Source organism: Egretta garzetta, unplaced genomic scaffold (assembly GCF_000687185.1).
Source record: "Egretta garzetta isolate BGI_Z169 unplaced genomic scaffold, ASM68718v1 scaffold32, whole genome shotgun sequence".
Lineage (NCBI taxonomy): Eukaryota > Metazoa > Chordata > Aves > Pelecaniformes > Ardeidae > Egretta > Egretta garzetta.
This window is the reverse complement of record NW_009259035.1, coordinates 1,345,149-1,365,390: the sequence shown is the minus strand read 5'-3', so window position 1 is coordinate 1,365,390 and position 20,242 is coordinate 1,345,149. Positions and strand designations below refer to the sequence as shown.

Sequence of the window (20,242 nt, the reverse complement as noted above, 5' to 3'; positions counted from 1 at the left end):
GCAGGAATGTTTGTCTTCAGCTCTGCACCAAACAAGTAGCCATACAAGTGCTGTACTGTGCTGTGGAAGACACACGGAGCAGTGTTCCCTGCAAAGTACACATCTTCAGCAGTAATGCACCTTGCTGCACAAGAAGAGTAGCAATAACACCTTTCTCCACAGCTAACTCATAAGAATTTTAACTGAAAGCTTTTTAAGTCAACAACAGTAATTCCCCTCAAAGTTTATTTTAAAAGCTTTTTATTATGAAATAACTTTTGTGTGCTGTCTCAGTCTGAAGGAATTGATTTCTTATACAAATGGGTGATGCTGTTTCCTCCTTCCCGAGGCTGAGAAGCAGAGGATCTTTGTTGCAATTTATTTTGTGGCGTTCAACTAAACAACACAATTTTATTACAGTAAAACACCATACATAAACCAGCTTGAACACATGGGAAGACTTACATATCTCACAGTATTAAGCCAAGTACAGATTTACTGCCAACATTAAAACATCATCATACAGCATTACAGGTGAGACATCGCATCTATTACCAAGATTTAAATAACAAAAATCCAAGACAAACGGTCTCATCTGTGGTAAACAGTGGCAGGTGCTATACATCCATAAATAGTACGGATTTCCAGGAATTAATATGTATTTAGTATCACCATAACTTGGAGTAGTCTGCATTATATTTTATTATAGTCTCAACACTTTGCTACTTAGCTCCAGAAGGGATAACTACTTTGACACCTACCAAGTGTCCTGTGTACCACAGTGTGCTCACAGCTTGTACTGTCAGAAATGACAGCACAGGGCATCTTTTAAGAAAAACACCTGGCTAACTCAGTTTATTTGGTGAAGCAGTTATGCAAGTTTCTGTAAGACCCATCTTTGGAATTATCAATACTCAAAATAAGGACCTCTAATATATCTCAGCTGAAGATCCCTAAAGTGTCTCCAAAGTACAAAACACCACCAACAAAATGGGTCAAATCTTTTAAGTGTTTGGCCATTCAAGTCATTAAGATCTATTATTCCATTCCAGAAAGGCTTCTACTACTGAATTAACAATTTGGACAGGTCCAGAAGGTATTATATTCTTTTCACATCCACCCCTATTATAAAATAGCTGGCTTCTGCATATCATAAACACGTGGAAAATGTGGATAAAGATTACGCCACTATTGACATTAGCACAATACTTCGGTACTGTTTATTCTGACAATTGCCTTGGTTTGGTTACTAAATCCAGTTTTACCAACTGAATTAATAACCCAGAAAACTTGAAAGGAATTTGAAATGGACTGCGGAAAAGCCAGTCTATTGAAAGGTCTAAACTCCAGAAGAAATTGAAGCAAACACTAAATCTTTGAACCACCGCAGGATTCTTTAACCTCACTACAATAAAATACATCCATTCTTGTCTGCATGCTACTTCTAAAACAATGATGGCAGACTTCCAAGATGATGCTTTACTCCTCTTAAGCATTATTAATAGGGATGCTCTCAAAGACACGTCAACCCTGGAGTCTTGTTCACTGCTTAAAATGCTTAAAAAAACTATTATGACTCAAGCTGGGACCATGCATTTTGTATTTCTAGGGCTCTTAGATCTGCATTTCCCAAATAACTTCATTAGAGAAGAAAACCAGAACATTTCAAGCTTATAGTTGCAAGACAAATTACGTGAGTGAAGCAAAACAGTGACATCCTACATCTTCAGACAACTTACATCCCTGCCTTTCAGAAAGGTGAGCTACTTCCTCCTCCTCGAGCAAGGCCATGCAGACACCACAGTCCCATGAACGAACCTTGTCTTCCCCAACACACCAGGAATTACTTAGCTGCAGCCTGATGTTTGGTGTGCCTGCCTTCTGATCCACAGCAGCTCCAGCGAAGCTGCGTGCCACGCTGCGGCAGCCGCTCCAAGGAGGAGCAAAGTGGTGCTCCCTGCACCCCCCCTTCGAGCCGTGGCCAAGATCTCCCCTAGCCTTCATGCTTCGGTTCTGCAATCGCAAGCCATATAACTCAGAGGACAACGCAACGCTGGAGACTCAGGCGGCTGGAGGGCCAGAGAGACCGGCTGACCGAGGGGCAAGGACGACTGAACAGCCGGGTCGTGCAGAAGCAGTGATCCTGGGGGGCTGCTCCCCCTCTATCCAGGCCTGGTGTATCAGCGTCCACGAGCCAGTGTTGCTCTTTAGGTTGGCTAAAGGGCTCTTACAAATGCCCCACTTACAGACGCTTCAGGAAGGAGGAAGCAGGAAGGCCCTACCTACCTCAATGATTTTTTTAAGGACTGACTTTCCTGTCTCGTGAGAAAGAACATTCATTTATGTTACAGATTCAATAGTTAAAAATACTAATCTGGCACTACAAGCTTGTATGCTAATTAGAGAAACTAAGTACCTAAAAGATAATGTCGTACTACACGCACTACTCATTATATGGGATTATTAGCCCTCAAAAAAAAAAAATCAAGTGAATGATGGTAGTAAAGAGGCTGATGTTTAAAATTAACGTGCTGTTTATATAGCACTAGAAAAGTAGAAATTAACTATCACAAACAGCGGTATTGTATACTGCACCTGCAAGGTATATCAAACTAATCACTTATTAAGAAAAGAGATTTAATTAAGCTATCAATTAACCCCTCCTCCCATGTCTTGCAATACCTGGCAAGAGACTTACTAACAAGAATCCCTAGAGGGCACTTACTTTCCAAGACTCACATTCACAGTTACCAAGCCAATCACACTGTCTCACTTGCGAGTGTAATTAAAAAGAGTACAACTCCTCTTTTATTAAGTAGACCCTCATGTGAGATGCTCACATTATTTTAAAGTTTTATAGCAGCTCTAATTGAGTCAAAGCAGGTACTGTGCATTTCAAGGAAGATCACTGTACACAAGATGGCAATCACTGCCAACCTGTATATCTACAATTTACACTAAAGCAGGTATTTTTGCCTGCAGTCTTTTTGAAAATGTGTTGCCTGGGAATATAAAAAAATGCATTTTTTAGATTTAAAAAATGTACCTACAGCAGTTTGATACTATTTTCATTGGGCCTTAGGTATTTTCACACTGCTTTGTTACCAACAGCTGATTGAATGATTCCTGTTCAAGCCCAGCCGCCTTGGACTTGCTGTTCCCTGTTCACCTGCATCAAACAAAAGGCGCACGGAGGAATCGCAAGCGCTGCCGGCTGCTGAGCTGCTTCTACTGAAATCAGAAAATTGGTTTCAACAAATTGTCCACAGGCAACATGGGAGTGCTGGCTCCAAGCGCCATCCGTTTCCCTTCCTATCCAGCTAAAGAGCTCTTAGATGGTAACACCAACACAGCCTCAGAAGAAAGCTACATTTTCGGATTGAAACCATGGACTGCCCATTTTACGGGCAACTTTAAACTGAGGGATGTTATGCAAGGATCCTACGTCACACATTATCTGCATGATCAATGACAGCTGCAGGAACTGTTTTAAGAACTAATATTGCCTGTTCTTGCTTTCTGCTACCAAAATCTCTATTTAATGCTACCTGATAACAATCAATGCATTTCTCATTTTCAAGTTGTCATCCTGAAGGTTATTAAAACCAACGAACAACAATCTTATCACATATATGATGTCTCATCATACACCTAATTTACAACATTATAGAGTGATTCAGAATTATCATCATTTAATTTCATCTTCTAAGTGAAGGACATTCTCACAGTAAAGAGGCAACACCCTGAGTTTGAGAGTCAGCTCTGGCTTTGACATATTAAGGTTACTCTCATGTTCAGAAGGGTCCCCACATGGATACACACACTAGTAAGGGTGGCTCTTACACAGACAGACAAAACAAGTATGACTTGGCAGAAAATACCTAAGGACCCTCGTTATGTTTATTGTTAACTCTTCTACAATGTCTACAATACCCTGCTGACAAAGGATGTCAAAAAAAAAAAAAAAAAGAGGGGAGAAGATGGATTTTAAAATGTTTCATGTACACTTTAATATATGTGACTTTTTTACCTTGTCTATAATTATCTTGAGGTTTGGTACGTTTGGAAATTGCAGGTATGCAGCAAACTCCCATCTAACTTCCGTCAAACAAACCCTTTATTCTTATCAGACCATACTGCCTCCTGTAGAGAGCAGTAGCAATAAAAATAAGACCTTAAACTTTTGTAATTTGTCTTGCAAGCTCCCTTCAAAACAGTGTTTCACCTCCGCTGAGTTAAGGGAAGAGCAGAGAGGTTTCTATTCGCAGAAGGGACCTTTATTTCACTGTTTTGCATAAAACTGACTGTTTTGAAAGATGTCCTGACTCCTGGCAAGGTCTGAATTTGAATCTGGCATACTAAGGAAAAAATCTCTGAGCAGGCAAACAACTCCCTCTTCACAGGGTTGGAATTTATGATAGAACCTTTCCAATCACAACAGTCTGTGCCTGCTTGATGCTGCTCTCTTACAGACTTCTCTAAAATGAACTGCATCAATCATGCGCGTATATCGGGAAGACGTTCCAGATGCAAGTGGAATATCTCCTGTTGCCACTTTATCATTCTGATTAATGGGGTAAGAAAACAAGTTGCAACAACATCGCAGTCTTGAAGAGACATTCCTGAACCTTTCCACTGTGGAAATGATCAGGCTTTTCCTTTGCTGCTCAGATACCAACTTTCATCTCAATCTGAAGCAGTGTGTCCACCTTAAACACCTTCATTTTTAGACTCAGTTGTAAGCTTTCTTGGAAAAATATCTCATTGACATTTGTTTGTATGGTGCCAAGACTGGATGTATCATCAAATACAAAACAAATTTCCTCCTAGAAACATGTATTTCAAATAACTCTAAGTAATTTTTTTATATTCAAGCTACAAATGCTCTTGCACACCAGGTACTACAGAAATAAAGGTCCCTAATCTAAGCTAGAAAGCAATGCTCTTAACGAGCAGGAAAGGGGCTGTGCTTCTGTTCATGAGCCACATGGCTTGCCAACTTCATCCGTCCAAATCGTGCCACTTCCTTGGCCATTTTATAGCGATACTCAGTTATTTAATTTCATGCTCAACAATTATGTGTTAGGGACAAACTTAGAGATGCTGCTCCAGGCAAATGAGTTATGTCAGACTGCTGACTGTAGATGAGCTAGCTGCAACAAGTTTAAACTCTAGAGATAAATAAGCACAGGGCTGAAGAGCCTAAACTAGTTTTCTTACGTAAAAAAAAAAATACAAACCACAAAAAAAAATTCCTAAGGACGAGGATTACCAAATGCATAAGGAAGACATTTCGCACTCCACTGCATTTCCAATGGTAATTTAGCTGCTTCATCTTCAGAACACTGACATTAATACTAATTGGATTGTTGTATAGTATATTGTAGTATAGTAAAATTCAGGAAAACATCACGTCACAAATTTCACATAGTGCTTTCTAACAGCTAACAACAGGGAAAATGAACTGAAAAGGTCACCAATTCAGAATCTGCAAGTCACACAGTGTCTTAAATTAGTGCTCTGGTATATCAGATGATGTATTTGAGAAAAAAAAAATTCCACTGTTTTGAGCTGTAAAACAGTGAAGACAAAACCAGCTCAATTTCACATTCACAGTATTATGTATGTGTACACATCATTGGGAGAGAATGAAGATTACATGAAGATTAAGAGAGAAATGTTTGCACTCCTTTTCATTCTGTCACTTGGCAGAAGGAGAATAAAGAAGACATCTTCATTAAAAAGAAATTCTTCTTGCAACTGAATACTTTTCAGAAATTTATTCAGGTATCATACCACCTAGGTTATAGTACAAAGCCCAGAACAGGTCAGGTATCAGGAATGGCATACCTCCGAGAAGTATTTAGAAATGTGTACCAGCTACAAAGCATTGCTTTGTGGATCACAGATTGAAGGAACATTCCTTTCTGTGTTCAACCATGGAGAAGGCATAGCTGGAATGTCATTTTCAAATTAGTGTTGGACACCTCCAGACCAGGCAGATGTTCATAAACTGGAGGAAAAGATAAGAATGTATAATAAAGGTGAACTAGAAAGAATTAATAAAATGGCTGGAGAGTTAAAAATCACAGGAAGAGCAGAATAAAAATACTGCAAATATGGTGAGAGAATAAGGCCTCATTTGGAAAAGGTTTACTTGGGTAACAGACCAGGTCTCTTCTACTCCTAGTCACCAGTGAGTATTCAAATCCGTTCCTACTCGGAGGGCTCTAATGTCCAAACTACTGACTACTAAATGTTTCTCTAGTAGAGTTGATCTTTGAGGCACAATACATGTTCCTGACTGTACCTCTAAACCTCAAGATTACATGACAAGGCTTGGCATCAGTTCTACACATTAACACGATGACCCTGTTGTACTGCAAGTTGGGCTAAGTGTTGGCAAATAAGGGGCAGGAGACTTATGAGAAAAGAGCTTTTTCAATCACATAGATGCCTGGGGTAGGGAAGGGCAGAAAAGATGACAAACACTATCTTGCACAGGGCAGACACAGAAATAACCAGAGCATCTCTGTCTCTTAGAGGTTAAAAGAAGAAAGAACGAGAAATGAGTGCCTTTACTTTCTGCTCAGGAACTCCTCCTGCTAGCATAGGAACAATGCCACCACAGAGAAGTGGAGGCAAACAAGATATGCCCAAAAGCAGAAGAGGGCAAAGATATGTTTCCTGACAGGAGAGAAAACACTCAAGCACTGCAGGACCACGCGACAAAAGAAAGCTCCATCTGCAGAGGCAGGCTTAGGATGGATGTTTGAAGATGACCATATAAAAGCTTTATTAAAACCCAGAAGAAAAACCTGATCTCCCTGCCCAGCAGATTTCTCCAGACAATGACACTTGACTTTCAAAATTATGGAGATTATCATCTTTGACAACAGGAAGCAAATCCTTAATCCATGTAGACAGCTCTGTAAGCTATTCTCTTAAGAGTAGCTATATAAAAAAAGAAAACAAATTTATTACTTCAGAGAAAAGAAAACAAAGTCAAACCTGAAAGAGCATCATTACCTGGCAGAAAAAGGGCTAAAAGGCCAGAAAAAAAAAAAAAGATACTGTGAGACAGAAGGCAGCAAACCATGTTTGGAATGAACTTTAAAAGCAAAGAGTAATCTGATCCACAAGAAAAAGCAGGCATGACAAAAGGATAACAGGGACCTCAGCTCCCCAAATATTAATTAGGAAGCTTAGATCCCCAATAACTCCACACTAAGTTGTTACCATTGCTTTCAGAGACGGACCCAGAAGCAAAGACTAAGCAGGAAATGGTAAAGGGCTGGAAGAGACAGTTAAATCTTTGCATGGGAACACCACCTTGACCTCTGATTAGGATTTCACAAACAGCAGGTCCCATAAATGTGGTATGAGCGATCCTTGACCTCTTCCTAAATAGGACTTAAAATGCAACTCCACCCCAACTCCCCAAAGTCTTCTGTATTTGCACGTATCTTAATCTACCACCCATTTGATAAAACAGTTCCACAGAGGCTGTGTCAGAGAAACCAAGCAACATCCCTCTCAAACCCGTGGTATTCTCAGAAAACTGTTCTTTACAAGAGTCTCTTCCATTTCTACATACAAATGATTAAGGTTTGGCTGGGGATGGAAATGCAGTATGAAAAAGAAATTCTGGAGCTTCTACCATGAAGCAGCATTTGCATTTTTTCCAGATTCAGAAACACAGAACAGATCTCTGGCAGCACTCAAGGACATGGGGAGATGGACTTGGAGATGGATTATCAGAGAAGCAGAGGAGTAAATACTGTTTCTTTGGTGATAGATGCTGGCACCTGAGGGAGTAGTGGCTTGCTGAGCTACATAAAGATGAAATGACAGTAAAGACCTACTCTCTTCTCCTAAGGGAATGCTGCTAATGTTATTTAACACTGAAAGAAGATGTACACTGCCTTGAAAGATATGGCAGAACACTATGTAGGAATTACTTACAGTATCATTGCATCCAGGATGGCCATTTTTGTTGCTTCTTTTCATCACCTGGAATCTGTCAGAAATGCAAGTCAAAAATGGACATGTCTGAGGCAAGGCACTGAGGCATGGCTGGCTCTTGCAGAGGCAAAGGTAAGAAGAACCACCTGCCCCTGTGATGTTATTAGCTAAAGTCATCGGAGGGTATTCAAACCTCTAGTGCTCTAAGGAGCAGCTGGCAACACCTGCCAGCTAGAGAACAAACTCATCTGGGCTGGTGGACTCAGTGCCCAGGTGCGCAGGATTGTCTTGTGTCAACCGCTGGAACTTTTATTTGTTACATCGCATGCTGGAAGCTGTGATTCAAGTTTAGTGCATGGGGAGGAACAGGTGCTGCTGCTGCTGGTCTGAGAGAAGGGGCACGGATAGCCAAGTTTCTGCAATTTTTGAAAGCATCTTAGTGCCAGCCAGCACAGTCTGCAGCCCAAGTCTCAACCTGTTAATCTTGTCAAATTGCAAGCTGCAAATGCTTATCACTCCAGGAGAGCAGGATGAGACAACTTCTCCCCTCTTCCAGCACAAATACATACATTTTTATCCGTCCTGTCCGACAGTGTCAGAAGCTATAGAATCCTGTTCTTTAATTATTAGCTCAGGCTGCTCTTCCCTCTTTTTAATGAAATAGTTTGGTGTTGCTCTGGCAGCACAAACAAGCGTTAACAAGAGGCTCCCCTCCAAACAGCCACGCCAGATGTCTGGGGAAGGCCTGCATACAGCATTAAAACAATCTGAAGAGGATGCGCACTGGAATACCAGAGAACCAAAACTCTGCTGGTTTTTGCTGTTTCAGTCTTTTCTTTTTCCACTTGTTCTCAAAATCTTCTTCTTACTGCAGTCAACTAACAATCTTTTATTCCTTTTTTATATTTTTTATATTTTTACCACTTCTCCCACTCTGTCTTTATATATTTACTTTGCTTTTCCTCCTTCCCCTTCTGCATAAAAACTTTCCAGGCTTCAGTTCATAAGATTTTGATATTATCAAGAAGAAAAATTTCTCAGAATATATATGATTTGACTGTTCCCTCTGTCAACATGACATTCAAACCAGCATTTCACTCATTTTATTGAAAGTGGGGTCAGAATGAACTCTGTTAAGAACAACACTCGCAAATGGATTGCATTTCAGCTCCAGTGCTCAGTGTGAAATAAATATTTATGCCTTATATTTTGGAATGAAATTAAAACATGAGATCTAAAATAATTCACAAAATTAAATACACAAAATTATCTTTTTGCATTACGTGATAATTTGCACATTTTACAATTTAATGCCATTATAATCCAGTCATGTAGACTTCACTGTTCCTTTGAAGAGCTTTGTAAAATATCGGAAAAAAGACAGAGAATTTATCTTGTACTTTTTAGTACATTTCAAAATTGAGAAGTTATGGCTATTAGAATACGAATATTCTGAAGAATTTCATCTGTAAGAAGTAAGTCTTTTATAGGTAGAAGTGTGTTATATTACTTAGAAAAGACTAATCAAATAACCTCAATTTTCTTGTTCATCAATGACACATCCATCATCAATTACAATGCCCTATTTTGGCATTTTCCTCCCCTTTTATTGTTCATCTGCTGCTTGCTCAGTCAACTTACACAACACTTTTAGAAATGGTTATGTAAATACACCTCTTCGCACATAAGTATTTGTAGCTCTTTTTGTTTAGAATTAAACTGATCACTCTAAATTATCCATACAATCTACGAAGTCAATGATGGGGTTCTATTAGCAAGTGATAACTGATGTGCTGAGAGAAATCAGAGAGGCAGCAAGGGCAGAAAACAGAAGGGGTTGGATGACTTAAATTGCTGCCATACAGCCTGGGCAAGTATCATGCTGAAACATGTAACAGGTGAAATGTCTGGATGCTGCCTGGGACTGTTTTACAGAGAAGTGGGTTAGGGAGGCCGCAGGAGTAACTGCAACTACTGAGCTGGTACCAAGTAAAAAGTGACATCTGGTGCAAAACCTTGCAGAAGTTGTTCTTTAACACTGACTACACCATACTTAGATTCAACTTATCTACAGGGGAAATGCTTGCTAAAATAATCCAGCATGACTGTGCTAACCTTCAGAAAGGGGAGCCATGAAAAAATTGAGGACTTTTTTGACAATAAGCTAAAAGTGGTAGCTAAGAGAATTAAGTCCTTACAGATAGCATGAAAAGTACTAAGGGAGACAATACTGGAAATGCCCTGCTACTGCATAGCTCTTATTAGGAAGGGCTTGATAAATGGAAAGAATCCAGTGTGACTAACAGCAAACTAGAAGAGATTACTAGAATTAAGAAAGCATCATTCAAAAAGCTGAATTTATGAGCTGAAAAAAAACACAAGGATCAAACTCCAGCAGATTAAAGATAAAAATACAATTAGACAGGCAAAACCAGTTTAAGCAGTGACTAGTGAAAGGAATTCAAACCATGCGCCATAAATCCTTCTTCCAACCCACCAGGACCACAAAATCCACCAGACCGTCCAGTGGGGCAATGTGATGCTAGGGCAAGAAATGGAGCTCTTGCAGGCAAGAATTCATTGTGGAAGATCTAAAGGAACTCTTTGCATGTTATATGTCTTAGAAGAAATGGGTAATCCCCACACTAGGACCTTGGCGAGTGAGCACGCGCGTATTTGGGAGCACAGTGAAGCTTGGCAAAGGATCTGTCTGAAACTAAATTAAGCATAAAAGAGGTAATGACACCCATAACCAAAATGAATGTCAACAAATAGTCAGGATGGGACTGCACTCACCCAAGAGAGCACTGCAGGTAAAACAGGTGAATTACTAGTGGTACGTGACCTTCACTTCAGATTATCTTGGTAGATGAAGAACCCAAAGTTACAAATTGATCCTTAAAACATGTCTTGGGGAACTACAGGCCTATAATCTTGATGTCTGTAGCAGGAAAAATGTAATATAATAACAGCTAGAATTGGCGGACACCTGGATAAACATGATCTGGTTGGGAAGAGTTAAATACTGTTAAGGGAAATTCCACCTTTAAAACTCTTGGAGTTTTCTGAAGCAGTCAACAAGCATGTGCATAAGGGTAATCCAACTGACACAGTCTATGTGAGCACTCAACAGGTTTTTAAACTTAATCCTCACTAACGGTTTCTAAGGAAGATGATGTTAGGTCCTGAGATGGATGCATGATAGCATGCAGTGATGGGAAACAGAGGGTACAACTAAATGATAGGTCTGACAACAGAGGGAGGCCACAAAGTACTCTAATATCACATTCAAAAGTGAAAAGCAACAAGAAAGCGGAACAGCTTACTTCTCAGCACCTCTCGTGCTCACATGCAGGGATTTTGAGAGAAGCGACACCATGGATAGAAATGGCATCTACAGTATTCACTATAGTCAACCATATACAGAAATCAAAAGCATACAGTCCAGGGATTGAGCTGCCACATTTCAACTTGAACATAAGCCCAGCAAACTCTCTGAAGGAAAGGACTCCAGTCTTGAGATCACAGTAGAAGAAACAACACCAGTACTCAACTTCTGGATGCTCTGTGAGCTGATAAAGCCAAACCCAGACCACAGCATTTAGTTAATGTGCATAAAATATTAAATTGCAGCTCTGCCCAAATCTGCCAGTTTGAGTTGTGTTCTCTTGACAGCAGCTGGATAACAGTGTACTCCAGAAAGCCATCCCCTATGTGGAGCTAATCATCAAAGGGAAACTGTTCAGGTATAAAAAAAACAACCACAAGAGCACATTGATTAAGACCTAACAAATGAGATTTCCTGATTTTTAGAGACCACCACAGAGAATGACTACAGAGTAAACGATTTATTTTCAGTGCTTCAAGTGCACAATTTTTATTTGTGGACATGATAGACTATACTTCAAATAATTCTGAAGAAAAACGAAAACAGATGAAGGGATACTCACAGAAACTTTTTGTGGAAAATATTTAAGATCTCATAACAGAAACTTAGAGCAGGTAGATCAGTTTTACATTTTTATCAGAAGGTATCATCTTGGCCTACAAAGGGTCTTAAGTGACACCAGGGATAGAAATTAAGCTAAGTCATCTATACTGTACAAAGTCAGTGGAGGGATTCTTATGTTGTCCACTTTGACCATGCTTGGCTGATGAAATAAGATGGGATCACAGCATAACAAAGGGCGTAACTTGTCACTATTTCTGACATACATGAATCTCTTTTTAAACAAGCAAAATGGTGTTTTAGAGGCAGAATACAGTTGTGGTCATTTTTAAGTGTTCTTTTTATGTGTGTACTGCATTGGGCACTTCTGCCCGAGGCACATCACAAACATAATGGCATTTGCTTTGTAACCTTTTTGTAATGTTGGAAATGTCACCTTTTCAGTACTCCATTACCTAAATCCAGGAAGGGCCCTTAATTCTGAGTGCAGACTTTGATTTAAAATATTTAACTCCATTTTGGAGAAGCATAGCTGTCACTGAAAAAGAGTACAAAAATGTCTGCATCTGATCTAAAGTACTTGTTTTCACCACTGAGGCACATATTCACTTGGAAAGAGTTGCTTAAAAGGACTTTAGCCCATCTTCTTGCCTCCATCAGTCCTCCTAATTACAGCGTACACAGGGATAGGCTCTAAGGTTGTGACACCCTTCATCCAAATCCATACAAATATATTCCTGTGGGGCACCAAGGTATCACAGAATAACTGAGGTTGGAAGTGAGCTCTGGAGATCAACTCACAGTCCAACCCCTAGCTGCCCTTTCTCACTCAGTTTGTGAGTGACTTCATATCTGAGGTGGGTAAGAGCATATATAGGTCAGCTGCCATGGAGCAGCTGGCAGCTGATGACAAGTTCTCCCATGACTGTACACATGCCCATACCCAATATGGATCACTGGTGAGGCTGTGGAAGAAGCACAGTTGTAGCACTTGCAGAACGCAATAGTAATGCAAGAATCATAGTAATGACTGATCTTAAATCCCAAATTTTTAAAACAATAAGCTTTCAGAGTAACATTTTTGTTTTAAACAGATGTGCTTTCCATCCTCCCTCAATCCCCAGAAAATTAGCTTACCAAAATAGGAGAGTGCTGGCTCAAATCTTCCCCTAGGCAAGCACACTACCCAGCTATATCTTTGAGATATGCACACATATACATACGCACACACACATATGTAATTAAACACAGCTAGGTATATGTAACAGTGTATATAAATATATATGTGAGTAGATAAAGGCATATATACCTATATACTGTTAAATTTATCTACAAAAATGCATATTTTTATACATTTTATACACACTCACAGCTCTAGGTATACCTTTGATACATATGCATTTCATGAAACACATCCAAGACCAGTGTCAACAAAGACCACAGTGTGTGAAGCCATCAGTCAGGGCCAACCTTCCACTAGCAAACACCAGCTAACAGAGTACACAGTTATCACTTACTTTGATAATTGCAGTTCCAAAAAGCTGTAATCATGTGTCATGAAACTTTTGGCTGATCTTTGCAGGACCACAAATGAAGAGCCCCAAATCTGCACATTTCCCACCCACAAAAGTGGTTTTATAGTACTTCATCAAAACCAGACTGACACTTTATGCTAGAAAGCAGATTCAGCAAGGGCTTGTCTACCCACTTATTCTGGAATAAATGTTTTGCATTTACTCCATGGGGAGCCGTCTTTTTTTTTCTGAAATAAAATTACATTTTCTAGCTAAACAATTTTTTATATTTTTTAAGATTTTTATTTTATTAGACTAATCAAGGAGAAAGCATTTGTTCTGAACCAAAAATATACACAGTCAACTGTTAATCTGGTTTCAATGTATGATTCCTTTGCTCCTCTCCTCTGTAGAAGTTATTTTTTGGTGCAGATAATCCTTGAGACTAGAGATTTTTGATATATCTACAAACAACACAATGTATACTAGCAGAAAAAGCTCATAAAATCTTGGGGAAGAGAAGATGAGCACTGTGACACTAAATGCATTTAGTGACATGTGACAAAAATATACATATGTGCAGAGTACACGCAGAGATTCAGACATAGCCTTGGGCATGACAAAACCACCTTGCAACAAGTGTCTGCTCACAAGTCTTTTGCTCAAATATGCAGCTTTTGTTTGTAGGAAAGTATGTATTTTCACAACATTTAAACAACACTTTTTATTGCATGTGAAGTAATTTCTCCCAAAAGATGTTCCATACTCATCTGAATATAATCTGTACACCATAAATTTATAGAACAATCAGACCTATAGGTTTATGTGGTATTAGTTTTAATTTTTGTTACTGTTACACAAGAAAAATGCACACAGTTATAAAGGTTTATAGTGTCACTAGCACAGAATTTGTTCACAACAATGCATGGCATTTTTCTTCAACCCCCAGCTCCTAGAGCCAAGATGATTACAAGAGAATCTCAACCTCTGCTCAAGTCTGCAGGTTTAATAACTGTAAAGAAAAAGCTTGTGAAAATGTGGACTGATTGTTCCATATAGACTCAGAAATTGGAAGGCATACCAATTTTCTTTTGAACCATGGGATTTTTCATGAAAATGGTTGAGAACAACCAGGATTCTGGAACAGGGGCTGGCAAGTCTACTTACCAGCAGCAAATTGGAGACTCCCTGGTAAGAGGAGACATAACTCACCTGATCTTGTCAGAATTCAATTTCTATTTATCAGCCCTTTGTTTACAGGCTGAACAAGCTTGCTGCAGATAGAAAGAAGCAGAGGAGGTGAGAGAAGGAATCTGCAACCCCATCCAACAGGATGTTACTTTACATCAGAGATGTCCCATACTAAGGGGCACTCAGACCTCTCCACAAAATGCACCCATGCAAGATCTTGTGCAGGGGTTGCTTCAGGCCAAGGATGCTGGTACTCAGTACCACATTGCAGACCTTCTCGGAGTTGGATTTCTTATATCTGTACCCTGTGTCCATGAGCCTGGATGATGCCATGCACAAGAAAACTGACATCTGTATGGCAGGAAGGAATGGACTGAAGAAACAGCCTCAAACCCAAGATGCAAGTACATTTCCTATGGCTCAAAGTTTAATGGAAAGGCCTGCTACTGGTATTCTGGATTCAGGGTTGTCTCTGTCTGGTTTGGAAAGGCATAACAGCAAAGGCATGGGAGAGGAATAATATCAAGTATTAATGACTGGTACTGGGAGCCATTAAAGACTGAAACGTGGGAATAAACAAAGGGGCCCTAGGAGCCAGAAGACTACAGTGAAATAAAATGAAGTAGGACCACGTGCATGCAGAAATGGCCTTTTAATAAATAATTGCCTATTTTTTTTTTCTCCACTGGACCACGGCCTCATCCACAGTGCTGGATGGTCCCGCACTGGGCAAGAATGGAGGCGTATTGTTTGCAGGCTCCCTTGTTCACTTGTTGCAGACACTTCAATGTTTCTAGTTTCTAAAGAGCAAGAGAAGCAGGAAAGGTGCAGGAAGGAAAATGATGTAGCTGTGGAGGAATGGCATCCTGTGCTGCCTTTTGGTAGTAACTCCTGCCTCACTCTGAACAAATACCTGAGACCAAGCTGTTCACAGGTAACACCATGGTACTCTGTTTTTCATGTGGTTCATACAAAGTGTAAATACAAAATTCAACTGCAATAGATCAACAGAAACTATGCTTTCAAAATATGAAGAATACATTTTATTTGACAGAAAAATAATTGTTCTGTGCTCCAAAGAGCTCAAAACCTCAGATATTTGCCCTACTTCAAAAGAGATGAACCTTGAGAAAGAAGCAAAACAAACTGTTTTTTGAGTAACTCCTGACCAGAGGAGTTGAGGTCCCTTGTGTGAAAAGAAGGTTTTAGTCAACTGACACCTGAGTATTTTAGAGCCAGCATGATCTGAGCATGCATAATTAGTACAGGAGCAGTATATGATATAACAGCAAAAATCCAGCTTTGAAACCAAAATCCAACCTCCCATTGCTAATAGCTACCATGTCAGCTGGATGCAGTTCACTTTGGAAAGCTGTCAAGAAGTGATGTGGGAAGTCTGCCCTGTAGAGAAGACCTCTCATCTGAATTGCTAAAACCAGTGCTTCCTTATTAGCTCAGATACTACTTTGTTTTAAAAAATGGAGGCAACATCAGCTTCTTCCCAAAACACCTTTCAAGTGTCCACAAAGGCTTTCCAAAGGAAATGAGAGGGTTAAGAGATGGCTTCAACTCAACTTGCAACCATGATACACTATTTTAAGTCTGTCTTTTACCAACTACTGGATTAGGTAAGCTGTGACTGTCGTAACAAGTCAGAAATCCAGCTCCCATGAGAAATAATACAGCTTTAGCTTCCAGTAGCAGATAAGAACCTGTTGTTTCAAAACAGTCAAAAACATTTTTTGAAAATACACCCACAACTGAGTCTTGAAAAAGAAACCCCTAGAAGAAAAATTTGAGGGAAAATAATGGGGGCTGTAAAGCAAGTCTCTGGAGCCTACATACCTTTACATAGATAAGACATGTAAATAGGTGGCTTGGCTTTTTGACAGTGTGAAAATTAAGTATCACCTGTTAACTTCAATACTATAGCATATCTTCTATAAATCATTACTTCTATAGATTACATAAAGACCAATCAGTTTGGCAGAGCTCAGAGGCTGGACACACTGAAATTTTGGACCCATTTGGAAAATATGCAAGTGTCATATGGGTTTTTTTTAGTTCTGTTTTGACAGAGCAAATACCTTGCAAACCAACCTAAACAGAAGTGATATAACATGCAAATTTTATGTTGCACATTGTAACAATTCTGTGATTTTTCAGTCTCCTGTTAAAAAAAAAAAATCAAAGCAAGACTAATTGGCATGAAAAATGACTATTATATTTCAGCTCAGGCATTGCTTTTTAAAAAGGAAACAAACGGGGCAGTTAAAAAAAAAACCAAAAACCCAAACAGTTCTTGTGAAATGTTACCCTTGCCTAACACTCATTTGCATACATATGTATGCATACAGCTGTACCATACAGCTCTGCACGGTATAGCTCAGTACTTGTGCACTATTATTTGTGCCACCATATATATTCAAGAAGCACATAAACCAATACTTACTCAAAAATCAGCTATTACCTAGCTCAATAAAATAGTTGTTTCTCTGAGATATTATTGTTGATTTTCCTTGGTCATCAGAACAAAACTCTATAAATTACATAGATCCTTGGTATGCGGGAATGCTTTAGCCAATGTATAAAACTGCTCTTTCTTTTGCACACGCCTTCATTTTTCACTCCAGAAAATAATTGCAAGAGTAGCAATAGAGAATGAATTCCCTCTTCAGGCAACAGCTGAAGAGCTTCAGTAAAGTGAACATTTCTACAATGCTCATAATCTATCTAAACTGTGACTTGGAGGGGAAGAAGCAAGTTCAGTTTTCACTCCTATTCAGTCTTTGACCTCTATGCTAAATAAACAGATGGAGCAATGGTTATCAGCACCAGCTGCAACTGTTTTAGCAGCATGGACTCCTGTCCAGTAGGAATCAGACTCTAGCTATCAACACTTCAAAAAGGCTGCAAGCAGCACACAGAGTGCAGTAAGTCTTTGTTATTTCCAACCCGAGCCAGTTTCACACCAGCAAGCTACTGTCAAGAGTTTTCCCACCCCTTTTATCCGTTCTGTGAAGCACAACCTCACAGCAGATGTGGTGTTTGGGAAATCCAGGAACTCCAGATGTTAGTATGCATGGGACACAGAAGAGATCTCCAGGAGGAAAAAAAAAAAGGTTAACTGCATACAGCAATGAAATAAGCAATACTGTGATTAACATTATCCTGACTATTCTGCTATTCAGTTCTAGTGCAATGGGTGTTAGATGACAACTTCTGGGAAGTCACACCCCAAAGTATGAAAAAATATCACCGAAAGTATCGCCACCTGCTATACAGAAAAAATAATTACCCATCAAGTACTGGGACTCAATTTCCTCACCTACAAAGCTAAATATTTCCCCTACCAGGGTAGTGCTGGGTGTCTCAAAAACATACAAAGCCGAGGAATGCACAAACTGGAGAAGCATGTACGCAAGGAGTTTGTGGATATGTCTGCACTGCAGAGTAAGCGTGATGCTGAGAATGTCAGGCCACTCCAGAGAGTCCTGGCCCTGATGGCTGCGTTAAGTCTGTGGCCTTAAACTGTGGTAAGTTTGAGGCTTGAAAACTCAAGGGATCTGCAAAAGATAACTACAAAAAGCATCAAGGAATGCAAAAGCCAACTTCCAAAATGGACAAATTCTCAGCTAGAATAAATCAGCATAGGTCAGCTGGAGGCAGCTACACCAGTGGAGGCTTTCATTTACAAGAATGCTGTGCTGTAGGCTGAAAAGTTCACTTAATTTGCAGCACAGCTTAGAATGATTAAACCCCAAGTGGTCTTGCACTAGTACAAGACCTGAAAGCTTTGCCTTACAAATGAAATACTTAACAGTTATACAGCACACTTGCAACAGAGAATTACTTCACCTTAAACAGTCTGTACACATATGGTGGGGAAAAACATCTGGTAGACATCATTAAAAAAAAGCTAATTAATATCAATGGCAAGCCATCTTAAAAGGACTTTTAATAACCAGTGTATTTACCAACAACCAAACACACAAACGAATTATCAAGGTGTCCACATTGATTAGGTTTAACTGCAATACACTTTTTAAGCTTTGGGCATAAATGTTCAAACTAATTCAATAATACATAATATTTTCCACTAGTTTAATATGAATTTTAAATAAAAAAAAAAAGCTTTTAAGAGTGATAAATATTCCAGATCACATGTCTGCAAGGGCTCATTCCTCTCCATATTGACAGAAATCACAACTCTGCCTTTGACCTTAAATCAATAGTGATGGGGACTCAATTACTCAAGAATGCACAGCTGTATACCACCATGCTTAATTATAACACCACAGCACACTACTAATATCTAAATACAATCTCATTTGAACAGTAAAGTCTTAAGAAAAGAGAAATGAAGAACTATGGGCAACATGCTTCATCTTAAAATACGGGGAATATTTCATCAGGTCCAACACAGCTGAGCTAAATAAAGCCCTTATTCATTTGCCTATCCTCAGTTCGTAAAATTAATTGTTTTGAAAACCTGGAAGATTCATAAACTTTCTATCAGTGATAAAGGTAAACAAGCAAAACACTGGCTGGGTTTTCTTTCACATAATAGGTATCATAGGGATTACAATTGAGAAAAAAACTAAAATGTGTTTTAAAACCAGGAATGTTTTCACAATGAAGCTACATTTTTATAATCAGCAACAACATGTCTTTTAATGAAAAGGCAGCGTAAACTGGCTTTTCTCCACTGATTTCAGTGGAACCAGGCTGTTCCACAATAGCTCCAGAACGGGCAGAGGTTTATACTATGCTCCACAACACTCCACCAAAAATAAAGAAAACTATCAAGGAAAACACTCCCATGCTTTTACCTCCAAGAGTGAGATGTACTGTTACACGAGAGACATTTTTAAGAGATGCAGATTAAGAACATTCTAGTACACAGTAAAAAAAATAAATATAACCAACGTTTGTAAATCCAACAGTCTACACAGACCATCATCTTGATGTCTAAAACATCAAAAATCATAGGATCTACTTCTCACGCCGTATGTTCTTCCCTCCTCCAGTTTCAGCCTAATCCTTAATTTAACTCATTCAAACATCCCTGCCAGAGAAAGTCAAAACAATAATGTCGAAAATGCAGAAGGTGTTAAGCATATCAATACAGTGCCAGTCTATGTGGCAGGGCATTAGGAGCTAAGCCGAATACCAACCACCTCACCCAGACAATGTTCAAATACAAAAAACAACTTTCTTCCCGTAGTTAGTCATCTGCAACAGTACATTCTGGTTTTCTTACAAAAGGTCTTAAGGTTTCACTTTATATGTATGTCAGAGTCTGACATTTAAAAGAAGACATACACAAAATCCATGTCCGCCGACTGTTGATCTGTCACAACTGCCAGCATCAACTACAAAAGCATTTAATTTCATGGCAAAAAGACATTCACGGGTTTTCCTCCTGTATGCTCTCTTGGTTTATACATCTATGCTTCCCAGTATGGTTAAATTGGCCTTTCTTGAATAACAGAAATATAAGCATATATTAACTTACCTTACGCCCATCACTTGCATGGCAATTCACATTTAAAGGAGTCAATAAAGCCATCAGTTTTTCTTCATTACCACTCCTGTAAATGGAGATAAGAGGATTACGGAAAAGGGGGGGGGGGGGGGGGGA

General features: G+C 39.3%; 1 protein-coding gene across 1 annotated transcript in view; it reads right to left on the bottom strand.

The window, feature by feature from the left end:
* The window catches only part of TNKS (tankyrase), a gene marked incomplete at its 5' end in the record, with an annotated part of 142,870 nt that overhangs the window by 45,731 nt on the left and 76,897 nt on the right, over positions 1–20,242 (bottom strand). The window contains one exon of the mRNA XM_035890405.1: positions 20,117–20,192. Within this exon, the coding sequence (XP_035746298.1) occupies positions 20,117–20,192 (76 nt within the window). The remainder of the gene's footprint in view (positions 1–20,116; positions 20,193–20,242) is intronic.